We start from the raw sequence: 22645 nt of genomic DNA on the forward strand, positions 1-22645 counted from the left end.
AAAAACTGAAATTGGTCATTGGCCCAAATGGGGGAGGAGTACATGCCCTGCCTGAGTCATCCAGGACAAGGTAACACTGTGGCATAAGTATTTGTACCAATAATGACGGTCTGAGGTCCAGGGCTTTCTACGGGCCCAAACAGAGTAGAGCAGGGGTGTACCCCTAGGGACATCATAGAACAGAATAAAATGTCACATATATAGGTAGTCACAATATAAATGTGGAGCCACATTCCCCACAAAACTTGGTAGAAAGAACTTTAAGAGTCCTCACAGGACAGGTACAAATGAGGTCCCCAATGCCTCTGGGTAATCCAGTTTTCCCAAAGGAGCTTGCAGTTCCACTATCAATAGTGGCTGTAACTTAAACAGGAAAACAGAAGTTCTTTACAGCCTTGCAGTAGGAAAAGCCAAAAATGCAGGAGAGAGAGAGAGAATTCAAAATTAGCAATACAGCCCAACTGGGCAGGAATAAGCTGATATTCAGCTTTCTGCCTGTCTGCGTAGGGTATGCTCCTTGCGATCCAGTCATTCAAAAGCAGCAAATCGGGTTGTCAAAGAAGTGGATTTCATTGTTTGCAGCCACGTGCAGTCGAGCCGGGTATAACATGGCGTAGGTGACATCAAAGTGGTGCAAATGCTTCTTAACCTCTGTGAATTTCGCCCTCTGGCGCTGTAGCTCAGCCGAAAAGTCAGGATAAAATGATGTTAGAAAAATATAAATATAAACCTCTAAACACCCTACCCAAACACAAAATTAAACCATTGGCAAGTGAGTGATATATGGTGATGTATGTGAAGCCCACTGCTCTATCAGAACCTAGGAGTATGATAGCCACTAGGGTGCACTATGCAGCCATCTCAACACCCCTCAGTAATAATGAAAAAATGATATAATAGTAATAAATACAAAAAGAAAGAAAAAAAACTAAATTACATTTCGATCAAGAATCATATGAAAAATGAACTTATTGGTTTTAAATGGATGTACATAAAATAAAATTAGAAATAGTGACAATAAAGTCCATAAGTGTATAGCAGATGAGATGTCAGACACCCGTGTATTTGTGCCACATTTCAAATCGGTTGAAAAAACGTGTCCAAAGAAATGTGATGAATCCTCCACCAGACTATGAATTGGCTCCTTACCAGATTTCCACGATCCCTTATGACAGGGGATCATAAACAGCATATAGCAGGTAGTCACTCCCAATCTCGCAGTTCAGACATATGTGGTTCTAATGGGTCTCGTTCACAAGCAATTTCACCGTTATCAATGCCCATCATGTAAGAAAACAATAACGGCTCCACATAGTGTATTAAATGAGTAAAAGGAATTTATTAAAAAAGTAAAATCACACTTACAATCATGCAGATTAAAAAATCGCCTTGAATCTGATGTGCCGGCCGGTACACAAACTCTCAGGCACCCGTCCACTGGGGAAACGTTTGGAGCTAGTTGGGTGACGACAGCGCGCCGCTCCGCCCTACGTCCGTTTCGTAAAAATGTACTTGTTCCAGGGGCTAAAAATGTAATTTGTTTTTTTCTTTCTTTTTGTATTTATTACTATTATATAATTTTTTTCATTATTACTGAGGGGTGTTGAGATGGCTGCATAGTGCACCCTAGTGGCTATCATACTCCTAGGTTCTGATAGAGCAGTGGGCTTCACATATATCACTCACTTGCCAATGGTTTAATTTTGTGTTTGTCAAGTAGGGTGTTTAGAGGTAGTGCGATTTTATATTTTTCTCACATTTTTTTCTTGCACTTATTGTTTACTTGGTAATCGCAGCTCTCGGAGTGAATAGACTGTGACTATGTTGCAAGTCTTTTTCTCTCTTCTATCCTTTTTTGTTATTGTAGCGCAGTTTATTTCCATTTTTTCCAGGATAAAACGATACCCGGACATTATCAATTTTCATTGTCTCTCCTTTGGTTCGAGCCAAATGTAGGATAGCATCTCTATCTTTAGAGTTCAATAGTTTGAACAGGAACGGTCTTGGGTGGTTCACCAGGGCGTGGAGGCCTTGCAGGCACCCTGTGAGCCCGTTCCACTTTGAACATGCGGGAAAATTACTCCGGGCCAAACTTTTCCTTAAGCAAGTTCTCAATGAAGATAATAGGATTTTTCCCCTCAGCCCTTTCCGGTATTTCCACAGCTCTGACATTGTTGCTTCTCAGTCTATTCACCATGTCTTCTAATTTGGCTCCATGGGCTGTAGTTAGTGATTGCACATGGTTCACATTACGCTGCAATGGCACCATTTCATTCTCCACAGTGCTCATGCAGCCCTCCAGTGCAGCCTCAGCTTTTGCATGTCCTGTCTGACTAGGGCTGTTTCCATTTTCACACCCTTAACTTCAGAGGTCAGTGTATGTAAGGGTTGCAGGAGGTGACCGCAGCCAGGATTTCCCCGAGTGTGGGTTCAGGGTCCCCCACTCCTGTTGTATTGGCTTCAGGGTGAGAGGCTAGGAGGACAGGGGTACTCACTGTGTCCCACATGGCAGATTCTTCAGGGTCTTCAACCCAGTTAGGATCCACCTCCTCCACAGCAGGAGTATCCGCTGCCGTTGCTAGTATCAAGGGCGTCGGTGTGGCCGGAGGGTCCTTGTAGTTTGCCTTACCAAACAGCTTCTGTGCTGCCTCCTTGGCTGAGCATGGTAGACAGCCGCCATCTTGGCCAGCATGGTCTGGCGCTAATACATGGTCTTTTCACCTTCTAGACTGGTCCCCTGCAGACGGGACTGGCATCGGAGGATAGCTGGATGTGCGCTTTATATCGGCAGGCAATTATATCGCAGATGCGGTGCGGTAACTAAAGTCAGGCAGGATGATATGCAACGGAGAGAGCGGTCAAAACGTCTTACTCCATGCGCCATATGCGATGCCCCTAGTGAATTATTTTTTACTGGATATAGCTTGGCAATGATTCTCACAGGAGTGAGAAGTACACGCCAACAAACCACCTGAGGTAGAACCATAATCGGGTACAGAGACCAGAGTTAAATAAGGGTCCTGCTCCGACGCAAGGGAAACATCGTCACTCTGAGCCCTTTGAGTGTGTTGTAAAGGTTTGGCAAATCGAGCGTTTCCCTGAGCATTTGCTGTGGTTTTCGTCTGCTTTCAGTTATGGTATACTCCTATGGGGTACTCATGGAGTAGAGTGTGGAAATGGGTAAGCATGACCAGGTTAGAATACAGCAACTCTCTTGTAGCCAAAGTCCTTGTGGCCAAAAGACCAGAAGAAGTACCCAAGTTTTTTTGTTTAAGGGCTCTAGGTGGAAGAGGTGGTAAAAGTGGGACCTGTGGTGTAATACCTAGTCATACACCTAAGACTAATGCCGCGTACACACGGCTGTTTTTAATGTTATGGGAAAAAACAACGTTTTTCCTCAACGTGATTCTTGTCGAGCCTGCCTTGCATACACACGATCGTGAAAAAAAAAATGCTTGAGCAAAGCGCGGTGACGTACGACGGCACTATAAAGGGGAATTTCCATTCGGATGGCGCCACCCTTTGGGCTGCTTTTGCCGATTTTGTGTTAGTAAAAGTTTGGTGAGAAACGATTCGCACTTTTCAGTCTGTTACAGCGTGACGAATGTGCCATCTCCATTACAAACGCTAGTTTTACCAGAACGAGTGCTCCTGTCTCATAACTTCCCATCGTTAAAGCCTACACACGACCGTTTTTTTACTACATGAAAAACAACGAGAAAAAATAGAGCATGTTCTAAATTTTTATTGCCCATTTTTCACGTCGAGAAAAATGCTCTGGAGCCTACACACAATCGTTTTTAATGACCAATTAAAAAAATGGCATTTTTCTCATCATGAAAAACGGTCGTGTGTATGCGGCATAAGGTCTGAAAGGTGGAATTTTTACCACCAAGTTTAAAACAGCCGGTTATGAAATAAACTCAAAATACATTCCTGTTTTTTGCACAAAGCGAATGCTATTCAGGGCACAGTTAAACAAGTGCACTGCAAGTAATAAGTGTTAAGCTGACCGTATATTATAAAATTTTCTTATTTTTACCCTCAACTATGCAGAACAAGGGCATGCCTGATTGCATACAAATTCAAAATGTTTAGGTTTGACCTCATATATAGTTTTGGTAAAAGGAAAAAGCACATTTATTTTAGGATCCGTGGGTGTATGCCATCTGGTCCAGGTACTTTATTCAGTAAACAGATTTCTGGACCATATCAATTTTGAGCCATAGTGGTTTATTTCTGGCTGTGTCGATATCATCCCCATTATGGACAGGAGCTCCTCCATGCTCCTTTGTATACACAAAGCTGAAACAGATTTAATAAATTTGCCTTCTCTTTGGCCCCAGTACCCACTCTAGATTATGTTCAGACCCGACTTTTTTTTTTTTTTACTATTAATATATTTAAAGAATTACTTTGGGTTGGTCTTACTCTCTTTTGCAATCTGTCGTTCATTTAGAATTTTGGTGGCCTTGATTTCCTTTTTACATATTCTGTTATATTCTTTGTACAATTTAAACGATGATAGTGTTTCTTCATTTTTATATTTTTAAAAAGATCTTTTCTTATAATTTATAGCTTCTATTTTTTTTACTTTAGGTGTGAGCCACATACGCTTTATTTTTAGCCTTTTAAACTTGTTGCCCATGGGAATATACTTTGGGGTGTGTTCACATACCGTCTCTATTTGAGTCAATGCCAATATTCCCTCCCTTTTTGTTGCATGCTAGTCTCACGTTGAAAGTGAAGAGGTTACTCACTATATAAAAATTCTCGTACGACAGAATACAACTTCAGAAGCGACGTAATGTGTTGACTAGTTTTGTATGTATTCTTTCGTTTCTAAGCATGCGTAGTCTTCCTCTTACGATTTTTTTAATCCAAAAACCATACTAATTAAATGAAAATCTGACGTTGAGTTCATGTTAGAGCTGCACAATTAATCGTCAAGAATCGTTATCGCGATCTTTTCCCATTGCGATCTTGACACAGGGTTTCACGATCTCTGGTATGCAAAGAATTTCCTCTCTGCTCTCAGCCAAAAGTCAAGTCTGGGCAATCTGCCAAGTTTTGAAAACATTGCATCAGTGGAAGTTAAGTCTAAACATTGTATCAATTTGACTTTTACATCAAAAGGAATAGACTTATTAAATAAAACCTTTTTTTTACTAGAAAATTACTTAGAACCCCCAAACATTATATATCATTTTTTTTAGTAGAGACCCTAGAGAATAAAATGGCGGTTGTTGCAATATTTTATATCGCACTTTATTTGCGCAGCGGTCTTTCAAATTCTATTTTTTTGGAAATAAAATGTAAAACCTTTTTTTGCCGTGAGAATCGTGATCTTTATTCTAAGCAAAAAAAAACAAAAAACGTGATTCTCATTTTAGCCAGAATCGTGCAGCTCAAGTACGACAAAAATTTCATAGTCTGCAGATCCAGCTTTTGTCTGATGAAAAAACAGAATTGGCTGTCAAAAGCACCATACTAAACGATTAAAAAAAAAAAAAAAAATCGACAGATTATTCGTCAGAAGAGATTTTACTTCCGATTTTCATATTGTGCATACATGCCTTTAGTCTTGGAGAGCAGCCCTCATCCTTGGAAAATTTGCTCTCAAAGTTGTGTTTTTATCTTTCCCTTATGTGTTTTTTTTTTCCTCCTGCCAATACTAAATTAAATCATGTTAAGGTCACTGCTATACAGATGTTCTTTTATATGAACATTATTAATAAGCTCTGCCTGGTTTGAGAATACCAGGTCCAACAGAGCATCATTCTTGGTCAGGGCTTCTATGAACTGTACCATAAAATTGTCTTGTAATAGGTTTATAAATGTTTGCCCTTTTACTGCTCCAACAGTGCCATTAGTCCAGTCAATATCAGGGTAGTTCAAATCCTCCATTATTATCACTGTCCCAGCACTTAAATCAGTGCAAGGAGCTGAGTCTCCACCTCCTCATTAAAGACTGGGTGGCCTCTAACAAACTTTGCATTATGCACATCTACATTATATGCAGTTCCACCCATAATGCTTTGGCCTAATCACACTCACCATCAACTAGGTCCTCTTTCACACTCGCTTTGAGATCACTTCTCACATCAAGACAGAAACCACCACCCCTCCGTTTTACCCTGTTTCTCCAAAAAGTGCATAGCCAGGAATATTTATAACCCTGACAGGGGCTCTTTACCATATGATCAGCTGGATTTTCCTCACTTGTGTCTGAGAGATGCGAGTAGAGGAGAGCCGATCGGCTCTTGATCATCAGTGCAGACCCCCAAGGATGCCCATACAGGACCACCAGGGATGGCCACCACTGATGACCATCAGGTATGCCAGTCAGTGCCTCCATAGCAGTGATGCCCATCAGTGTCACCTACCAGTACCCAATAGTTCAGCCTCAGCAGTGAAGGAGAAAACTTGCTTATTTACAAAATTTTATAACAAACAAAAAAGGAACAAAAAAAAAAGAGAGGTTATTTGTTTGGCAAAAAAAAAAAAAAATTCCCCAGAGGTGATCAAATACCACCAAAAGAAAAAACAAAACAAAATGTTCCTTAGTACAGTGTAGCATGACCACGCAATTATCATTTAAACAGCACTGAAAGCGGACTTGGGCAGGAAGGGATGAAAGTGGCTGGTATTGAAGTTGTTAATGCATTATTACATTTTGCTGCCGAGTTTTGCATATCCTTTTTCAGTGGTACAAATACGGTAGTACTATAATTTCCAAAAATTGTTTATAAACATGGGACACACAGCCACAGGGTTTCATTGAGCACCAATATTCTAGACATCCTAATAACCAATGACATCATCTGTTAATAAGGAGGATGTCGGGGGGCGCCTGCACAGCATCTTTGTTTGCCCATGTGATCAGAGTGAGGGAGAGAAATATTGGTATACTATTTAGTACCAGTGTGTAAAGATATATTTGGTTTAGAAGAATAAATCACAGCTAACCTTGGGTGTCCTACATGTGTGAATGTTGCTGCCTTATGTAAAACTGTTACTTTAGTGTTTTGCATTTTAGAATGGGGTGCCTCAAGATCGTACAGAATGTTTTAAAGAGTACCTTGACAGAGAGAAAGTTGAGAAACACTGGTCTACAGCACCCTTTCGCCAACTACACTAGTGCCAAGGTGAGCACCCAAGTAAGATCCAGTGTCCGACATAAAATCACAGGTCGTTCCCACAGTGTGGAGTCTAGTCCCCAAGCTTTTACTGAGGTTATACTGATCCGGATGTACTGCTTCTATTATAGTAAAAGATGGTGAAGAATTCTTCAAAGAATCTAAAATAAAATTGAAACTGAATAGGCATAGAAAAACTATCAGGGAGAAGAGGTCCATCATCGAAGGGCACTAACAAAAATGTCTCTCTGAGTAGTGTTAGAGGTACACCCAGGGTCTGTGTTCAAAAGCTGTGACAGTGTCCAATCAGCTGAAGGAAGCAGCATATAACCCAGGGTCTATGAATATCCAATCTGTTTCCTGTGCTGTACGTCCAAGATAAAGAAAGTACTTACGCATAGATTTCTTAAAGAGGAGTTCTGTTAAATTCAGCAGCTACAAATACTGCACCTGCTGACTTTTAAAATATGGACACTTACTTGTCCAGGGTGCCCGCAATGTCCTCACCCAAAGCAGACCCATCCCTCGGCTACCGGGTGAAGGCGACACCATCTTCAGTAAGGGAACCACAAGGCTTCACTGCCTGGTTCCTTACTGCACATGTACGAGTCACACCCCAACTGGTCCCTGCTGTCTTCTGAGACCTGCGCACCTCCCAAAAGACAGCGGGGGGGGGGCGTGGTGTAGATCGCCACAGATTCTGTGGCAAACGAATCGCTGGAAGTGGGAGAAAATATCTGTATTAGACAGGTATCTGATCCAATTGTGACACCGGAGAGGATAAGCGTAAATTCCATTTTTCGGTGGAACTCCGCTTTAACAATTGTATGCAGCTTTTGTAAGAGTAGCGAGAGACAAGGTTTTAAATAAGTATATCATTTATGCTTTCTTCCTTCTTTTAGTACAAAAATCTCACTAATACGGAAACCTGGGAGGTACAGAAAACAGTAGTGTTGATTTGCTGAATAAACAGAAGCAGTTCACTTATCAAAGTGTGTTTAACTACTTAAGCCCCGGACCTTTAGGCAGCTAAATGCCCAGGTTTTGCGATTCGGCACTGCGTCGTTTTAACAGACAATTGCGCAATTATGCGACGTGACTCCCAAACAAAATTGACGTCCTTTTTTTCCCACAAATAGAGCTTTCTTTTGGTGGTATTTGATCACCTCTGCGGTTTTTATTTTTTGCGCTATAAACAAAAATAGAGCGACAATTTTGAAAAAAATTCTATATTTTTTACTTTTTGCTATAATAAATATCCCCCAAAAACATAAAACATTTTTTTTTCCTCAGTTTAGGCCGATACGTATTCCTCTACCTATTTTTGGTTGCATTTTTATTATTTTTTTTTTTTTTTTTACTACTAATGGCGGCGATCAGCGATTTTTTTCATGACTGCGACATTATGGCGGACACTTCGGGCAATTTTTACACATTTTTGGGACCATTGTCATTTTTACAGCAAAAAATGCATTTAAATTGCATTGTTTATTGTGAAAATGACAGTTGCCGTTTGGGAGTTAACCACAGGGGGCGCTGAAGGAGTTATGTTTCACCTAGTGTGTGTTTTACAACTGTAGGGGGGTGTGGCTGTAGGTCTGACGTCATCGATCGTGTCTCCCTATAAAAAGGGATCACACGATCGATGCAGCCGCCACAGTGAAGCACAGGGAAGCCGTGTTTACATACGGCTCTCCCCGTTCTTCAGCTCCGGGGAGCGATCGCGAGGGGGCGGCTAGAAACGAATAGCCGCACCCTCATCCCGGATCGCTCCCTGAGGCTTACTGACCGCCGCATGTACCGCGGAAAGGCAGCGACGTGCGGGCACGTCGTTCTGCCTGTCCGTGCCATTTTGCCGACGTATATGTACATGCAGCGGTCGTTAAGCGGTTAAGTGAAAATCGGTGAACCTTTGCTCGCTTTGAATACCCAAACATGCAAAGTGGGTTTTCTAAATTTTCCTCACATTTTTTTTAAACCCTTGCTTTAGCCCTGGTTCACATTGATGCTACTTTGAAATCGTGCTTCCTACACACATGTCTATTGAAATCACACCTGAAATCGGCAAAAGTAGTGCAGGAACTACTTTTTCAAATCGGTGCCGCGCTGATTGGAACAGTGGCAATGCCGTCAATAGGCTGTGACTTGTCATGTGATTTGATCTCTCAAATCGCATGACAAATCGCTCCAATGTGAACCTAGGCTAAAAAAGTGAACATTCACTTTGCTAGGCGAACAGCTGTTTACTTTAGTAAATCAACCGGTGTGTGATTTACTACCTGCACATACACACGTGCTTTTTACAAGGAATTTTATGTTGCAAGTAATCTTGTTGGTGTGCTTCTTCATGAATACACACATTTTAGAAGTTTTTTGGGCAAAAACACAGCAAAGGCTTAAAATACTAATATACTGATGTCAGATGAAATAAGCCATCTATTTAGAGATGGCCTGTGTACAAACAGGTTCAACATATAAAATGACTTACCTTGCAATTAGCTCGATAGATATTGAGAAAGGAATGACACATGTAATTTTATTGTAATCTAAATATTGGCAAGTGTCTTTATTTTTTCTTTTTGCAACAGCTAATACCATAGATAAATAAATATTCCTGCTTGGCTGTGTTTAGTGTAACTGTATAACAACACACTGTGGAATACGAACCCTTGCCTGCAGTGTCAGGAGAAGGGAGGAATAGTGTAGTTTGGTCAGGTAACGGCATACAGTTCATCCCCAGAGCCTCCCACAGAGACCCAACATACAAATTTGGATTTCCTCTTCATGTACAGCTTCTAATAAACGTATGAGGAAATTCAACAGACACTCCATTGTGCTGAGATATGGAGCACAATTCCGACTCCTTTAATCCATTTACTGGTACAAAGAGTATCTGTGGGATGGAGGAAGAGATTGTCTGTTCTATTTCTCGGCTTGGTCCCATGTATAGAGGAAACAATAAACTCGTTGTGCATAGTAGAAAATTCTGCTCTCAGCAGCAAAACATCTGGAATGGAACAGAGCACAGGGTGCATGGCCTGCACCCATTACACGGACATTAGTCACAATACAGAAAGGATCCTTGCAGCCTGGGATGGTATATCGAAGTAACTGTTTGATCCCCATTGCTATTCACACCAGGAGAGAAGTGAAGAACCTTGCTACAATACATAATCAAGGTTTTGTAATCTCTTAGCAAGATGACTTGTGAAAGTACACATATATTTCATGAATCCAAGACAAATCCTGTAATTGAATTTCTTAAACTAAGACCAGTTCCTGTATTTTCACTATATATTCAAGTCTGATTTCTCTTAGTTGTTAAAGAATGACTAATACAGAGATTGAAAGACTCCACAAGCACACTGATGGCTATGATCGTGTGGTCATTTGATCATGTGGTGTAATTGTGGAAATTATAAATAGGTGTCTTCACTTTCTCTGGAGCACAAGCTCTCGCTGGACTGATGCACATTTAAAGAGTCATTTTGGGGTACTTTGGCCATGAGAGGCTGTACCGGTTCCTGCCGGTGATCTCCGTTCCCCTCGGTTCCATTTTCCGTTCCATTCTTCTCTTTCACAGCCCCATTGGACTGGTCAGCTTTTCCTTTACTCTTTTTTTTTTCAACTTTCTTTTTCTCTTTTTCCATCTTCTCCCTCTCCTTCATCTCCTTACTTCGCTGCTTTTCCTGTTCCTTTTCTTCCTGCTTTTGCTCCTTGACCCTCTTCCCAGTGCCTACGTTGGATGGGAGGATGATGGAAGGGGAATGCATTAAAGGCTTATGAACTAGATGGTCAGCATCACTGATCGCTTTGGCTCCGTGCATACGGGAAGGGGATTTGCACTGCAGCTCACCAAATTCTTCCTTCCATTTCTTTAGCTGGATCAGATGCTCACGTTCCACATCCCGCTCTGTGATGGGCAATTCCAAAATCTTATGAGGAAAAAAAAGGAAATAAACAGGTTACCCTCACAAATGTTGAACTTCTGCAAATATACACTGAAGAGATAAGTAAATAAAAAGAAAAACTCCAATCAAGGCAATTTTCACCTGCCTTTGTAAACCTCTATATGACATAGCTGGCAGTGGTAGTGTTGTTATGATAAAGCACAATAGTTAAAGTGTTTGTAAAAGATTCCTTTTTTTTTTTAAATTAAACAAAATATGTCAATTACCTGCCCTGTGCAATGGTTTTGCGTCGAGTATGCAAATTAGCTAGATACGGCGATCCACAAACGTGCGTCCGGCGCATTTTTTTTACGTTGTTTCCGTAAGGCTTTTTTCGGCGTATAGTTACCCCTGCTATATGAGGATGCATTAAGGTGAAAAGACTTTTACCTTTACAACCCCTTTAATGCCTTAAAGTGAAAACCCTGCTCCTCCAAAGATACAGTACAGTAAGTGTTGTCATCATAGACAGAATGTGCGTTATTGGCAGAATCAGCAGGTAATGAAGAAAAGCCAGAAAAAAAAAAAAAGAAAACTGATGCACCCACCGCCACAGCTAAGAACTGGGAAAATGCAATATATTACACTTACACATTACTATCAGATAAAGTGCACTCCCTATTATTGGTGCACTGGAATTCCGGCTACCTAAACATATCATCCGAATTTCAGCATGCGGCCAAAAGAAAAGGTGCCGATAATGGCACCGAAAAGGGGGCGGGCCGCACATTGCGGAGGTGTCATCCGTCCTCCCCTCCCTCCTCCTTTTCAAGCAGAGCGGCGATCTCCATGTGTCACGCAGCTGAATTGTCTGGGTAACAATCATCCTGTGATAAACCGGCACACTGATCCAATGCTGGTACATTGAATCAGTGTGACGTATCACAGGAGGCGGGACACTTACTGCAGCCACCCGGCCTGGGAAATTCAAATGAAGCTCCGTGAAACAGCGGGAGATCACCACTCTGATCTCTTGTATCATGTCTGCTAGAGGTACACGGAATGGAAATTTTGCTTATACTATTAGCAGTGTGTTAGCAGTGTGTTTAAGTAAGAGACTGCAGATGACGAGATGTCAGAGACTGAGGACATGAGACTGCACTTTTATTGAGCTTTACTTTCACTAAAGGCGCCAATAATGGGCAACAATAAATTCATATTAATTTTAATTGCTATTATTTAAAAAGTCATACAATTATATAAAAAAAAAAATATACATTTTTTAAAAAAGCTGTCATTTTTGGTTTTCGGCCAAGTGCTTCCTACATTTTCGGTACCAAAATTTCCATTCGGTGCACCCCTACTTACCCTTTTTGCCTCCTTAAGCGGACCTAACCGATGCCATCCCCCACCCTCCAGGAGACAGATATACCAAGGTTGGCGCGATTAGGTCAATTTAACCCCTTAGTGGATGAGGGTTAAACAAATGTTAATGCCTGAACACAGTTTTGCAACCATGACATGCGTTTGTGTATCCAGGTGGATTATACCTTTTTTCTAGGACAAATGGTAACGGATATCTCCCGATTTTTTTTTTGATCAAAAGAAAAAAATGTCCCAAAATAGTAAAAAAATGTATTATATATAATTTATTACACACACAGTATCTCAGAAAAGTGAATTTTTGTAATTATTATATCTTTTCATGTGACTACATTGTAGCAAAGTGTAATTTCTTTAGAGCCGGATTACACAGGGGCAACACGACTTCCAGCACGACTTTGGGAGGCAACTTGGACACGACTTGAGTATGAATCATCAGGCAACTTACAAGGCAACTTCAAGTTACCTCCAGGACAGGAGGCTTTCCAGTGGCCAATCAAACAATCAGCTCTGTGGGAGGGAGGGGTTTGCCTGAGAAATGTATCTTCCTGTATTGTTGCTTCAGTTAAGACAGTGATCCTACTTCTGAGGCGACTTCCATTGAAATCAATGGGTACAAGTTGCCTACAAGTTGGATTGAAGTAGTACAGGAACCTTTTCTGAAGTCGGAGCGACTTCAGTAGTGTGTATTAAGACGACTCCATTCACTTCCATTGATTTTCTCAACCACGCGACTTGGGACGACTTGGGGCAACTTCAAGTCGGATCCCAGGTCGCCCCTGGGTAAACCGGCTCTCAGTGTTAAGTAGTGAGTGTATAGCTTGTACAACAGTGTAAATTTGCTGTCCCCTCTAAATAATCTTGGAGGTGTTTTTGGGGTCGATATGTTTAAATACTGCACTGTGGCCCAGACACCGAAGGGAGTGGATCATGCTCTGCTTCAGTATGTCACAGTACATGTTGGCATTCATGGTTCCCTCAATGAACTAACTTCCCAGTGCTGGCAGCACTCATGCAGCCCTAGATCATGACATTCCCACCCATTGACACCATCTGATCCAAATACGTTTATCTTGGTCTCATCAGATCACAGGACATGGTTTCAGTAATCCATGTCCTTAGTCTGCTTGTCTTCAGCAAACTGTTTGCAGACTTTCTTGTGCATCGTCTTTAGAAGAGGCTTCCTTCGGGGACAGCTAGCCATGCAGACCAATTTGATGCAGTGTGTGGAGTATGGTCTCAGCACTGACAGGCTGACCCCCAGGCTGAAAGATTAGAGGAACTGAATTTATTCACTCTTGAGAAGAGGAGAATTAGGGGGGATATGATCAACATGTACAAATATACAAGAGGTCCATACAGTGGACTTGGTGTTGAGTTATTCACTTTACGGTCAACACTGAGGACAAGGGGGCACTCTTTACGTCTAGAGGAAAAGAGATTTCACCTCCAAATACGGAAAGGTTTCTTCACAGTAAGAGCTGTGAAAATGTGGAACAGACTCCCTCCAGAGGTGGTTCTGGCCAGCTCAGTAGATTGCTTTAAGAAAGGCCTGGATACTTTCCTAAATGTACATAAAATAATTGAGTACTAAGATTTGTAGGTAAAGTTGATCCAGGGTAAATCCGATTGCCTCTCGGGGGATCAGGAAGGAATTTTTTCCCCTGCTGTAGCAAATTAGATCATGCTCTGCTGGGGTTTTTTGCCTTCCTCTGGATCAACTGTGGGTATGGAGTTGGGTGTATGGGATTGTACTGTGTTTTTTATTTTGTTTGTTTATTTTTTGTGGTTGAACTGGATGGACTTGTGTCTTTTTTCAACCTGACTAACTATGTAACTATGTAACCCCTTCAACCTCTGCAACAATGCTGGCAGCACTAATACATCCATTTCCCAAAGACAATCTCTGGATATGACACTGAGCACGTGCACTCAACTTCTTTGGTCGACCATGGCGAGGCCTGTGCCGAGTGAGCAAACCTTGGCACCCCAGATATTTTGGCACTACATTTACCATGATGCTCAACCACACGGCAGAGTGTACAAGCATCATGGCAAATGTAGTTCTAAAACATCTGGGGTGCCAAGGTTCGCCATCACTGGCCTAGGCCATCTTTATGTAACGCAACAATTTAGATAATTCTTGACCAGTATGAGAGCAATAACACCAAAATTTAACACATCTGCGCCCCATTCACACCTGGGACCTTGTAACACCGAGTCACATGACACCGGGGAAGGAAAATGGCTAATTTGGCCATTTTGGGACAGCAAATTTTCACTGTTATACAAGCAGTACACTCACTACTTTACATTGTAACAAAGTGTAATTTCTTGTCACATGAAAAGATCTAATAAAATATTTACAAAAGTGTGAGCGTTGTACTCACTTTGAGTGTGTGCGAATATATATTTATTTATTATTATTATTATAATATATACACACACACAATATTTTTTTTATTTAGGGGGGTGTGTGTGTATTATATATATATATATATATATATATATATATATATATATCTCCCTATCTTGCTATTACCATGATTTAGAACAACCTGAAATACATTTTCCTACCGCTGGTGATCACAGCCACACATATGTGTATGTTTACTTTTGTTTGTACCCGTACAACAATGGTGCGCATTTTGCTTTTTTTTTTTTTTATTATCCTGCCTAAAACACATTGGGGGAGATTTACTAAAGCTGGTATACTCAGAATCTGTGCAGCTGTACATGGTAGCCAGCCAGCTTCTAACTTTAGTGTGTTCAATTAAAAGGGGTTGTAAAGGTACAATTTAGTGCAGTCCTCCTTCACTTACCTCATCCTTCGATTTTGCTTTTAAAGGTCCTTATTTCTTCTGAAAAATACTCACTTCCTGTTCTTCTGTCTGTAATTCCACAGCGTAATGCAAAGCTGTCTCCCTGGTGTGGAGTGTCGTGCTCGCCCCCTCCCTTGGACTACAGGAGAGTCAGGATGCCCACTAACACACAGCTCATTTCTCTATCTGCAACGTAGAGAGCGTCCTGACTCTTCTGTAGTCCAAGGGACAGTGCGAGAACGACACTCCACACCAGGGAGAAAGCCTCGCATTACTGTGTGGAGTTACAGACAGAAGAACAGGAAGTGAGGATTTCTCAGAAGAAATAAGGACATTTAAAAGCAAAATCGAAGGATGAGGTAAGTGGAGGAGGACTGTACCAAGGTAAAGGAAGCTATTTAGGAAAAAATAAATAAAAAAATTGTACCTTTACAACCCCCTTTAAACTTTGCATAGAAACCAATCAGCTTCCAGGTTTTATTGCCAGAGTTGCACCAGATTTTGCACTCTTCAGTATTAGTAAATACACAGACACTGATACGAATAAAAAAAAAAAAAAAAATGTTTTTCAAATCCCACCCAAAAAATATACTAGCTTGACCAACACTAATCCTGGCACTGACCTAGATTAAACCTTGACCCAGACATTTTTTTTCTTTACATCTTCTCATGCAAGACTCGGATTTAAAATAAGGATAAAACGCACACCTTCGACTACCTCATTTTAGGCTATAATAAGGCCTGTGTTTTGTACCCTACTAGCCTATAGATGTATGTGCTGAGACATTACAAGGTCTTTGTTGTATCTTCTTATATTTTAATATCTGAACATTTGCTGTAACCTGGGGCTGTGAACTCCTGTCTCTGTTTTATGCACTTGCCACTGCAAAAATTTTTTTAATAAAATATACTGAAAGAAATTTCATGACCTAGTTTACTGTTCCTTTACATAATGCTCACCTCTGCGATCAGAAAATGTTCCTGCATGTATTTCGGATCAATTGCTCTCAACTTCTCCATTGTTTCATACTGACCCTGACACGATTTGAGCTTTTCAGTGGAGCCAAGTGTATACTTTAGAAGGATAAGTGCAACTCGAAAGATGATTTTTACACCTGTAAATACAAAATAAGTGTATAACAAATCAAATATGAAAAAAAAAAAAAATTCTGAGATTTTAAACTTTCACCATTAATCTGTAAAGAACATACATACATACATTGTACCATAACATAGCAATCAAAACTGTGCCTGAAATATGAACACAAATTCCAGACCTATAACCTACATGTATATCCAAAGCTATTTAAACTATTTCGATTCTTGAAGGCCACAAAATCAACAAACTATCTCAGACATGAGGGCAGCAGGAGCTGCCATCACAGTTCTAGGAACACATGAACCTTTTGTATAAGCTCTGTGACACGAGAATGGCTTTTTTTTTTCCTGTGGTGATGTGACTTCAGCAAAAGGAAATCTGATTAGTTGTTGTAGACTATGGCACCTTGTATTTAGGGTTAGTAGGGCCCCGCTTGTGGCAGCTTACAATCGAATAGTATCACGGTCTGCCTGATGGAGACCATGTGTGGACCCAAAATGGTTGTTTAGACTGGTGACTTAATAAAGTTGCAGTGTGGATCGTTTCATTTTTTATGACACACACAAAAGTTTTAGGCAGTTGTGAAAAAAAAAAAAAAGCTGTAAATTAAGAATTTCTGAAAGCATTCTTAATTTCTTCTAGGTACACTTGCACATAGTTTTTTGAAGGAAGGCTGTAGGTAGGTTGTTTTGAACATCTTGTAAAACTAACCACAGATCTTCTGTGGCTGTAGGCTGCCCCATATCCTTCTGTCTCTCCGTCATGTAAATGTGAGAAATATAGTATACAGGGGATAGGTAAAAACAGATAATGTGTCCTTTATGTTCTAGAAGTCACTGCTTACATTTTTGACCCAAGTAAACAGAAGTGAGCATACCACACATAACTGAGTATACCTCACCGGTAGCAGTTCTGACTTCTGTATGAGGAAGCCATCACTCCACTGGAGAGCTGGCTTTCCTGCAGAATGTGAGGCTGACTTGTAAACATGATAAAAGCATACTACCCATAGCATTAAAAAGGCAAACCTTAAAAGGGTGGTTCACCCTAAAAACTACTTTTTCTTATTCCACTGCCCCCCCACATTACAATATGATTAAGGCTCTTATTATTTTTTTCATGCTGTACATACCTTAGTACAGCATATTCACCCGTGCATCCGGGTTGTGAGTCCCGCGGGAGTGGGCGTTCCTCACATGCTGGTGATTGACGTTTTGCCCAAAAACGAGCCCCCCCCCATCGCGTAAGCCGCGTCACGGTTGGCGAAAGGAGCCGAACGGCGAGTCGGCACTATACTGCGCATGCGCATCGCCGTTCGGCTCCTTTCGCCAATCGTGACGCGGCTTACGCGACGGGGGGGGGGGGGGGCTCGTTTTTGGGCAAAACGTCAATCACAACACATGTGAGGAACGCCCACTCCCGCGGGACTCGCAACCCGGATGCACGGGTGAATATGCTGTACTAAGGTATGTACAGCATGAAAAAAAATAATAAGAGCCTTAATCGTATTGTAATGTGGGGGGGCAGTGGAATAAGAAAAAGTAGTTTTTAGGGTGAACCACCCCTTTAATGATGTGGGCCGAATCGGTTTTTGTCATAATGTATGCATGTAAATACATGCACATATATACACATTTCAACATGGTTGAGGTGAAACTGCCATAGGAAGGAGACTCTGGACCTTAAAATACAAATCCACTAGCTCAGACACCTGCCTTGCAGAGCTGATGGTAACAAGCAAAACAACCTTTTGAGTAAAAATAAATAAATAAAAAAACTTTTGAAACTATAAGGTTTATTTTATATTTAAGGTTTATTTTATAAGTGTAGAAAAATGTAAATCCCATACGTTACAGGAGGTTGCACAGGGAAAGCTATCATAGTCCTAATCAAAGAATGGGGGGCTAGCAGTCTTTAAATTAAGATTGTAAGGACCAAAATTTGTCCCTCTATAGTTATGTGGAGGTCCTCCAAAAGGTTTCTAGGGGCTCCCTGAGCAGTGGCGCTTTCAAACTTCTGGTACAAATGCCAATTGACAGTAGTCAAAGTCATGGAAACAGCAGAGCATCTTTTTGTTTAGTAGGCGAGGTTGAAAAAAGACACAAGTCCAACCTATGAGTATTACATTGTATATCCCGGTCGTTCATGTGCCTATCTAATCGTTTTTTGAAACCATCAATGCTCCCCGCTGAGACCACCACCCGTGGAAGTGAATTCCACATCCTTGCCGCTCTTACAGTAAAGAACCCTTTACATAGTTTAAGGTTAAACCTCTTTTCTTTAAATTTTACTGAGCCTTGTAGAGAGTGAGAATTATCGTTTTATCTCTGAAGTTGATCCCCTTTTTAAAGCATGCCAATATTCTGCTTGCTTTGTTAGCAGCAGCTTAGCATTGCATACCATTGCTGAGCCTATCCTCTACTAGGACCCCCAGGTCCTTTTCCATCCTCGATTCCCCCGAGAGGTTCTCCCCCCAGTGTATTCATATTTTTTCCACCCAAATGCATTTTACATTTTTCTACATTAAACCTCATTTGCCATGTAGTTGCCCACCCCATTCATTTGTTCAGATCGTTTTTGCAAGGTTTCCACATCCTGCGGAAAAGTTATTGCCCTGCTTAGCTTAGTATTGTCTGCAAATACAGAGATTGTTTACTCCATCCTCCAGGTCATTTATGAACAAATTAAATAGGATTGGTCCCAGCACAGAACCCTGGGGGACCCCACTACCCACCCCTAACCATTCTGAGTACTCCCCATTTATCACCACCCTCTGAACTCACCCTTGCAGCCAGTTTTCAATCCATGTGCTCACCCTATGGTCCATGCCAATGGACCTTATTTTGTACAGTAAAAGTTTATGGGGAAATGTGTCAAATGCTTTTGCAAAATCCAGATACACCACGTCTACAGGCTTTCCTTTATCTAGATGGCAACTCACCTCCTCATAGAAGGTTAATAGATTGGTTTGTCAAGAACGATTCTTCATGAATCCATGCCGATTACTGCTAATGATACTGTTCTCATTACTAAAATCTTGTATATAGTCCCTTATCATCCCCTCCAAGAGCTTGCATACTATTGACATTAGACTAACTGGTCTGTAATTCCTAGGGATGTATTTTGGGCCCCTTTTTAAATCTTTTGCTACATTGGCTTGTCTCCAATCAGCTGGTACCATTCCAGTCAGACTTCAGACCATTGATCCTAATTTTTACTGACAAATTACTTGACAGTTCCCCAAGTACCCTCGGATGCAAGCCATCTGGTCCTGTTGATTTATTAATGTTACGTTTCCCAAGTCCTATTTTAATTATGTCCTCCGTTAACCATGGAGGTACTACCTGTAATGTGTCATGAGGATAAACACAGCAGTTTTGGTTATTGAAGCCCGCCCCCTCTATTCCCTTGTGAAGGCTGAGAAAAATAAATTTAGTACATTGGCCACTGTTTACATACTTAAAGAATTTCTTGGGATTTGACATAAGTTACAAATGATTACATATGTAAGGAGCATTGTATGGGGGCACCACAGTGATCGCAAGCATAATAGGGCATTCTTTCTTTTAAGGAGGCCAGGTTAGTTAGCATACAGTATGTTGTATGAGTTGTATGACAAAACTGAGTATTCAGTAAGCAATTCAACATGCCTGTACAATAATGTGATTCTGCATTTAGGTCACTTAAGAGAGATTGTTACACTGCTTGGATTGATGTACACAATATACAATCAGCTGTAGATATAAATACATTTTGTGGGGTTCTTCAAAACCTAATGAAAATAAGATTTAGCAGCTCCTCCATGGTAAAAAGGTCAAGAAATGCTGATTTAGACAGTCTGAGAGAGTCCCTTGAGCATCTGCCAAGAGCCTGGTCAGATCAGGAGTACTACATTTTCTTGGGCCAATCCAGGAGCTATGAGTATCTCTGGATCCTATGGAGCAGATGGAGGAGTTTCAAAGAAAGGAAAGGCATATATTGGGCTCTACTGCTCCCATCAGAAGATCTCATTATCAGCAGACACAATGTCCAGGATAACTTTTGGGTGTGGGGCAGTGATGGAATTACCAGGGTCGCAGAAGTCGCACTCACAACTGAGCCCTGGCGTTCCGTCACTGTGCGGGGGGGGGGGGCCAGGACGGCCAAATAGTGCTCAGGTTCAGACAGTGTCGGGGTAGGAGAAGCGCGCAGTGACGTTTCTAGAAAGGAGGATAGGCCAGCACACACCAAGCCACCAATCCTGCAAAACCGCACTTCGGATGTCCTGGAAGGGACATCTCTCACTCAGCAGGAGCCTGGCCCCCTGCCAAGCCAGTGTCTCCATTACGGGCGCCATTTTGTTGAAGTACGCCCATATACACAGAGTGGAGTTTTCAACAATATGGCGCCCAAAACCACAACTATGGGACAAATGTGATTTGTCAATGAGATGACAAACTACACTAAATGGGCGGGTGATATGAAGAAAGAGTGGGAGAGCCGGTAGGAGAAGAGGATGATAGATCAAAGCCAAGGTCTAACTGAGCCTGTGCAGCACCCGAGCAATGGAGGTGGAGAGGTCAGTTTCACAGCTCCAGCCAGGCCACACAGAGTCTATGGGGGGAGGGGTATTACTGTGGTCACCAAAGTCCTCCATCCACATCATACACTTTACATAAAAGTCTGAAGGATATCCCCCCCAGTGCACAAGAGAACTCTACAGACCCTGATGTAAAAGGGAATGCTGTGGACCATGATGCAAAAGGGAACGCTGTAGACTAATGTAAGGTGGCCCCTCCTCCCATTACATCAGAGTTTCCCTTTACATCAGGGTCTGCAGAGTTCTACCTTACACTGTAAGGGGGGAACCCTGCGCACTCTGGCATAAAGGGGAATGCTGTGGACCACAATGTAAGGGAGACCATGGTCACCAGAGCCCCCCTTACAGAGTCTACAGCGTTCCCCTTTACATCAGAGTTCCCCCTTTACATCAAGGTCCACAGATTTTTATCGGGGTACACTGTAAGGGGGAACCCTGCAAACTTTATGGACTGATGTAAAGGGGAATTGGACTGCCATATAAAAAAGGGGACTGCTATGGACCTTAAAGGGATTGTAAAGCTTCGTTATTTATTACATTTTCTTTAAAATACCAAACATGTCATACTTACCTCCACTGTGCAGTTAGTTTGGCACATAGTGGCTTCGATCCTCCTATTCTGGGGTCCCTCAGCAGCGCTTCTGGCTCCTACCCGCATTAAGTGTCCACGTCGAAGACACACTCTCCTTGGTGGACAACCGCGTGGGTGCGTTTCCGAGTCCAGCATCTTTGTCCATTTAAACAGAATGCAGGACTCGGCCGCGCCAATGGCCATCTATCCAATCAGGACACTAAAAACACCATCTAGATCTGGTGTGCTCGTTCCCGGCCGAAGAATGACAGCATTCAGGTAAGTAAAATGGAGGGCTGCAGAACCACAAGTTTCTTCACCTGAATGCATAGAATGCATTCAGGTGACAAAACATGGGTGAGGTTTTTGGGAGGCGGCGGGCCCTTATGATTTCTTGCACCAGGCCTTGAGGTTCTAGTTACGCCTCTGGTGTGGGGCCCATTCCCCGAGAGTCGAGGGGCTCCTGGACTGTGGAGTACCAGTCTTGGAAGGGAGAGTTAGAAAAATCACTTGAGGAAAAAAAACAAAAAACAGACTTAAGCTGTGTCTAGGATATATGACTCCAAGCAATGCGTTCCAGAGCAGAACCTTTTCAAAGGTCTGAACTATCCACAGCACATCAGCCAGAACCTGGGTGGACTCAACAGGAGGTCATACAGGTATCCCACGATAGGTGTGCCCTGGGAGTGTAGGAAGGTTAGCACAGGGGCCACTACCTTAGTAAACACTTGGGGTGCAGTGGACAGGCTAAATGGAAAAGCCACAGGTAGGAGTACTCCTACCCCCATTTACATCGTAAAGTGTCCAAGGCAGATCTGAAGGAACAGACGTTACATGGAGGTCAAAGTTTGAATTTTCCTGGAGGTGGCCTTTACATTTTTCTTGGAAATGTAAAAAAAAACAAAAAAAACCCAAGTAGGCATGTTGGGCTGGGCATGGGAGGATTTAAACGAATCTGGTCAGGTTTCTTTTTTTTTTTCTGTAGGTGGCAGTACAACTCAATTGACTCCGAACCCTGGATCTGTATGGGTGAAATATACTTTTTTATACAGTCAAATGCAGAACATCTTTCGAGTATCGGACAGTTGAGGCATTGACTTAATAAACCTGGTATACACAAATCTTGACAATAGCTTTAACATGTCAGCGGCAAAAGCATTTC

General features: G+C 41.8%; 1 protein-coding gene across 1 annotated transcript in view; it reads right to left on the reverse strand.

The window, feature by feature from the left end:
• Window positions 1-9673: 9673 nt before the first annotated feature.
• The window catches only part of TBC1D10A (TBC1 domain family member 10A), a 91145-nt gene continuing 78173 nt past the window's right edge, over window positions 9674-22645 (reverse strand). Inside the window, exons 8-9 of the mRNA XM_040352008.1 lie at window positions 16195-16349; window positions 9674-11074 (exon numbers count right to left, since the gene is read on the reverse strand). Of these exons, the coding sequence (XP_040207942.1) occupies window positions 10556-11074; window positions 16195-16349 (674 nt within the window). The 3' untranslated portion in view covers window positions 9674-10555. The remainder of the gene's footprint in view (window positions 11075-16194; window positions 16350-22645) is intronic.

The sequence above is a fragment of the Rana temporaria genome, chromosome 1 (genome assembly GCF_905171775.1).
Source record: "Rana temporaria chromosome 1, aRanTem1.1, whole genome shotgun sequence".
NCBI classification, from domain to species: domain Eukaryota; kingdom Metazoa; phylum Chordata; class Amphibia; order Anura; family Ranidae; genus Rana; species Rana temporaria.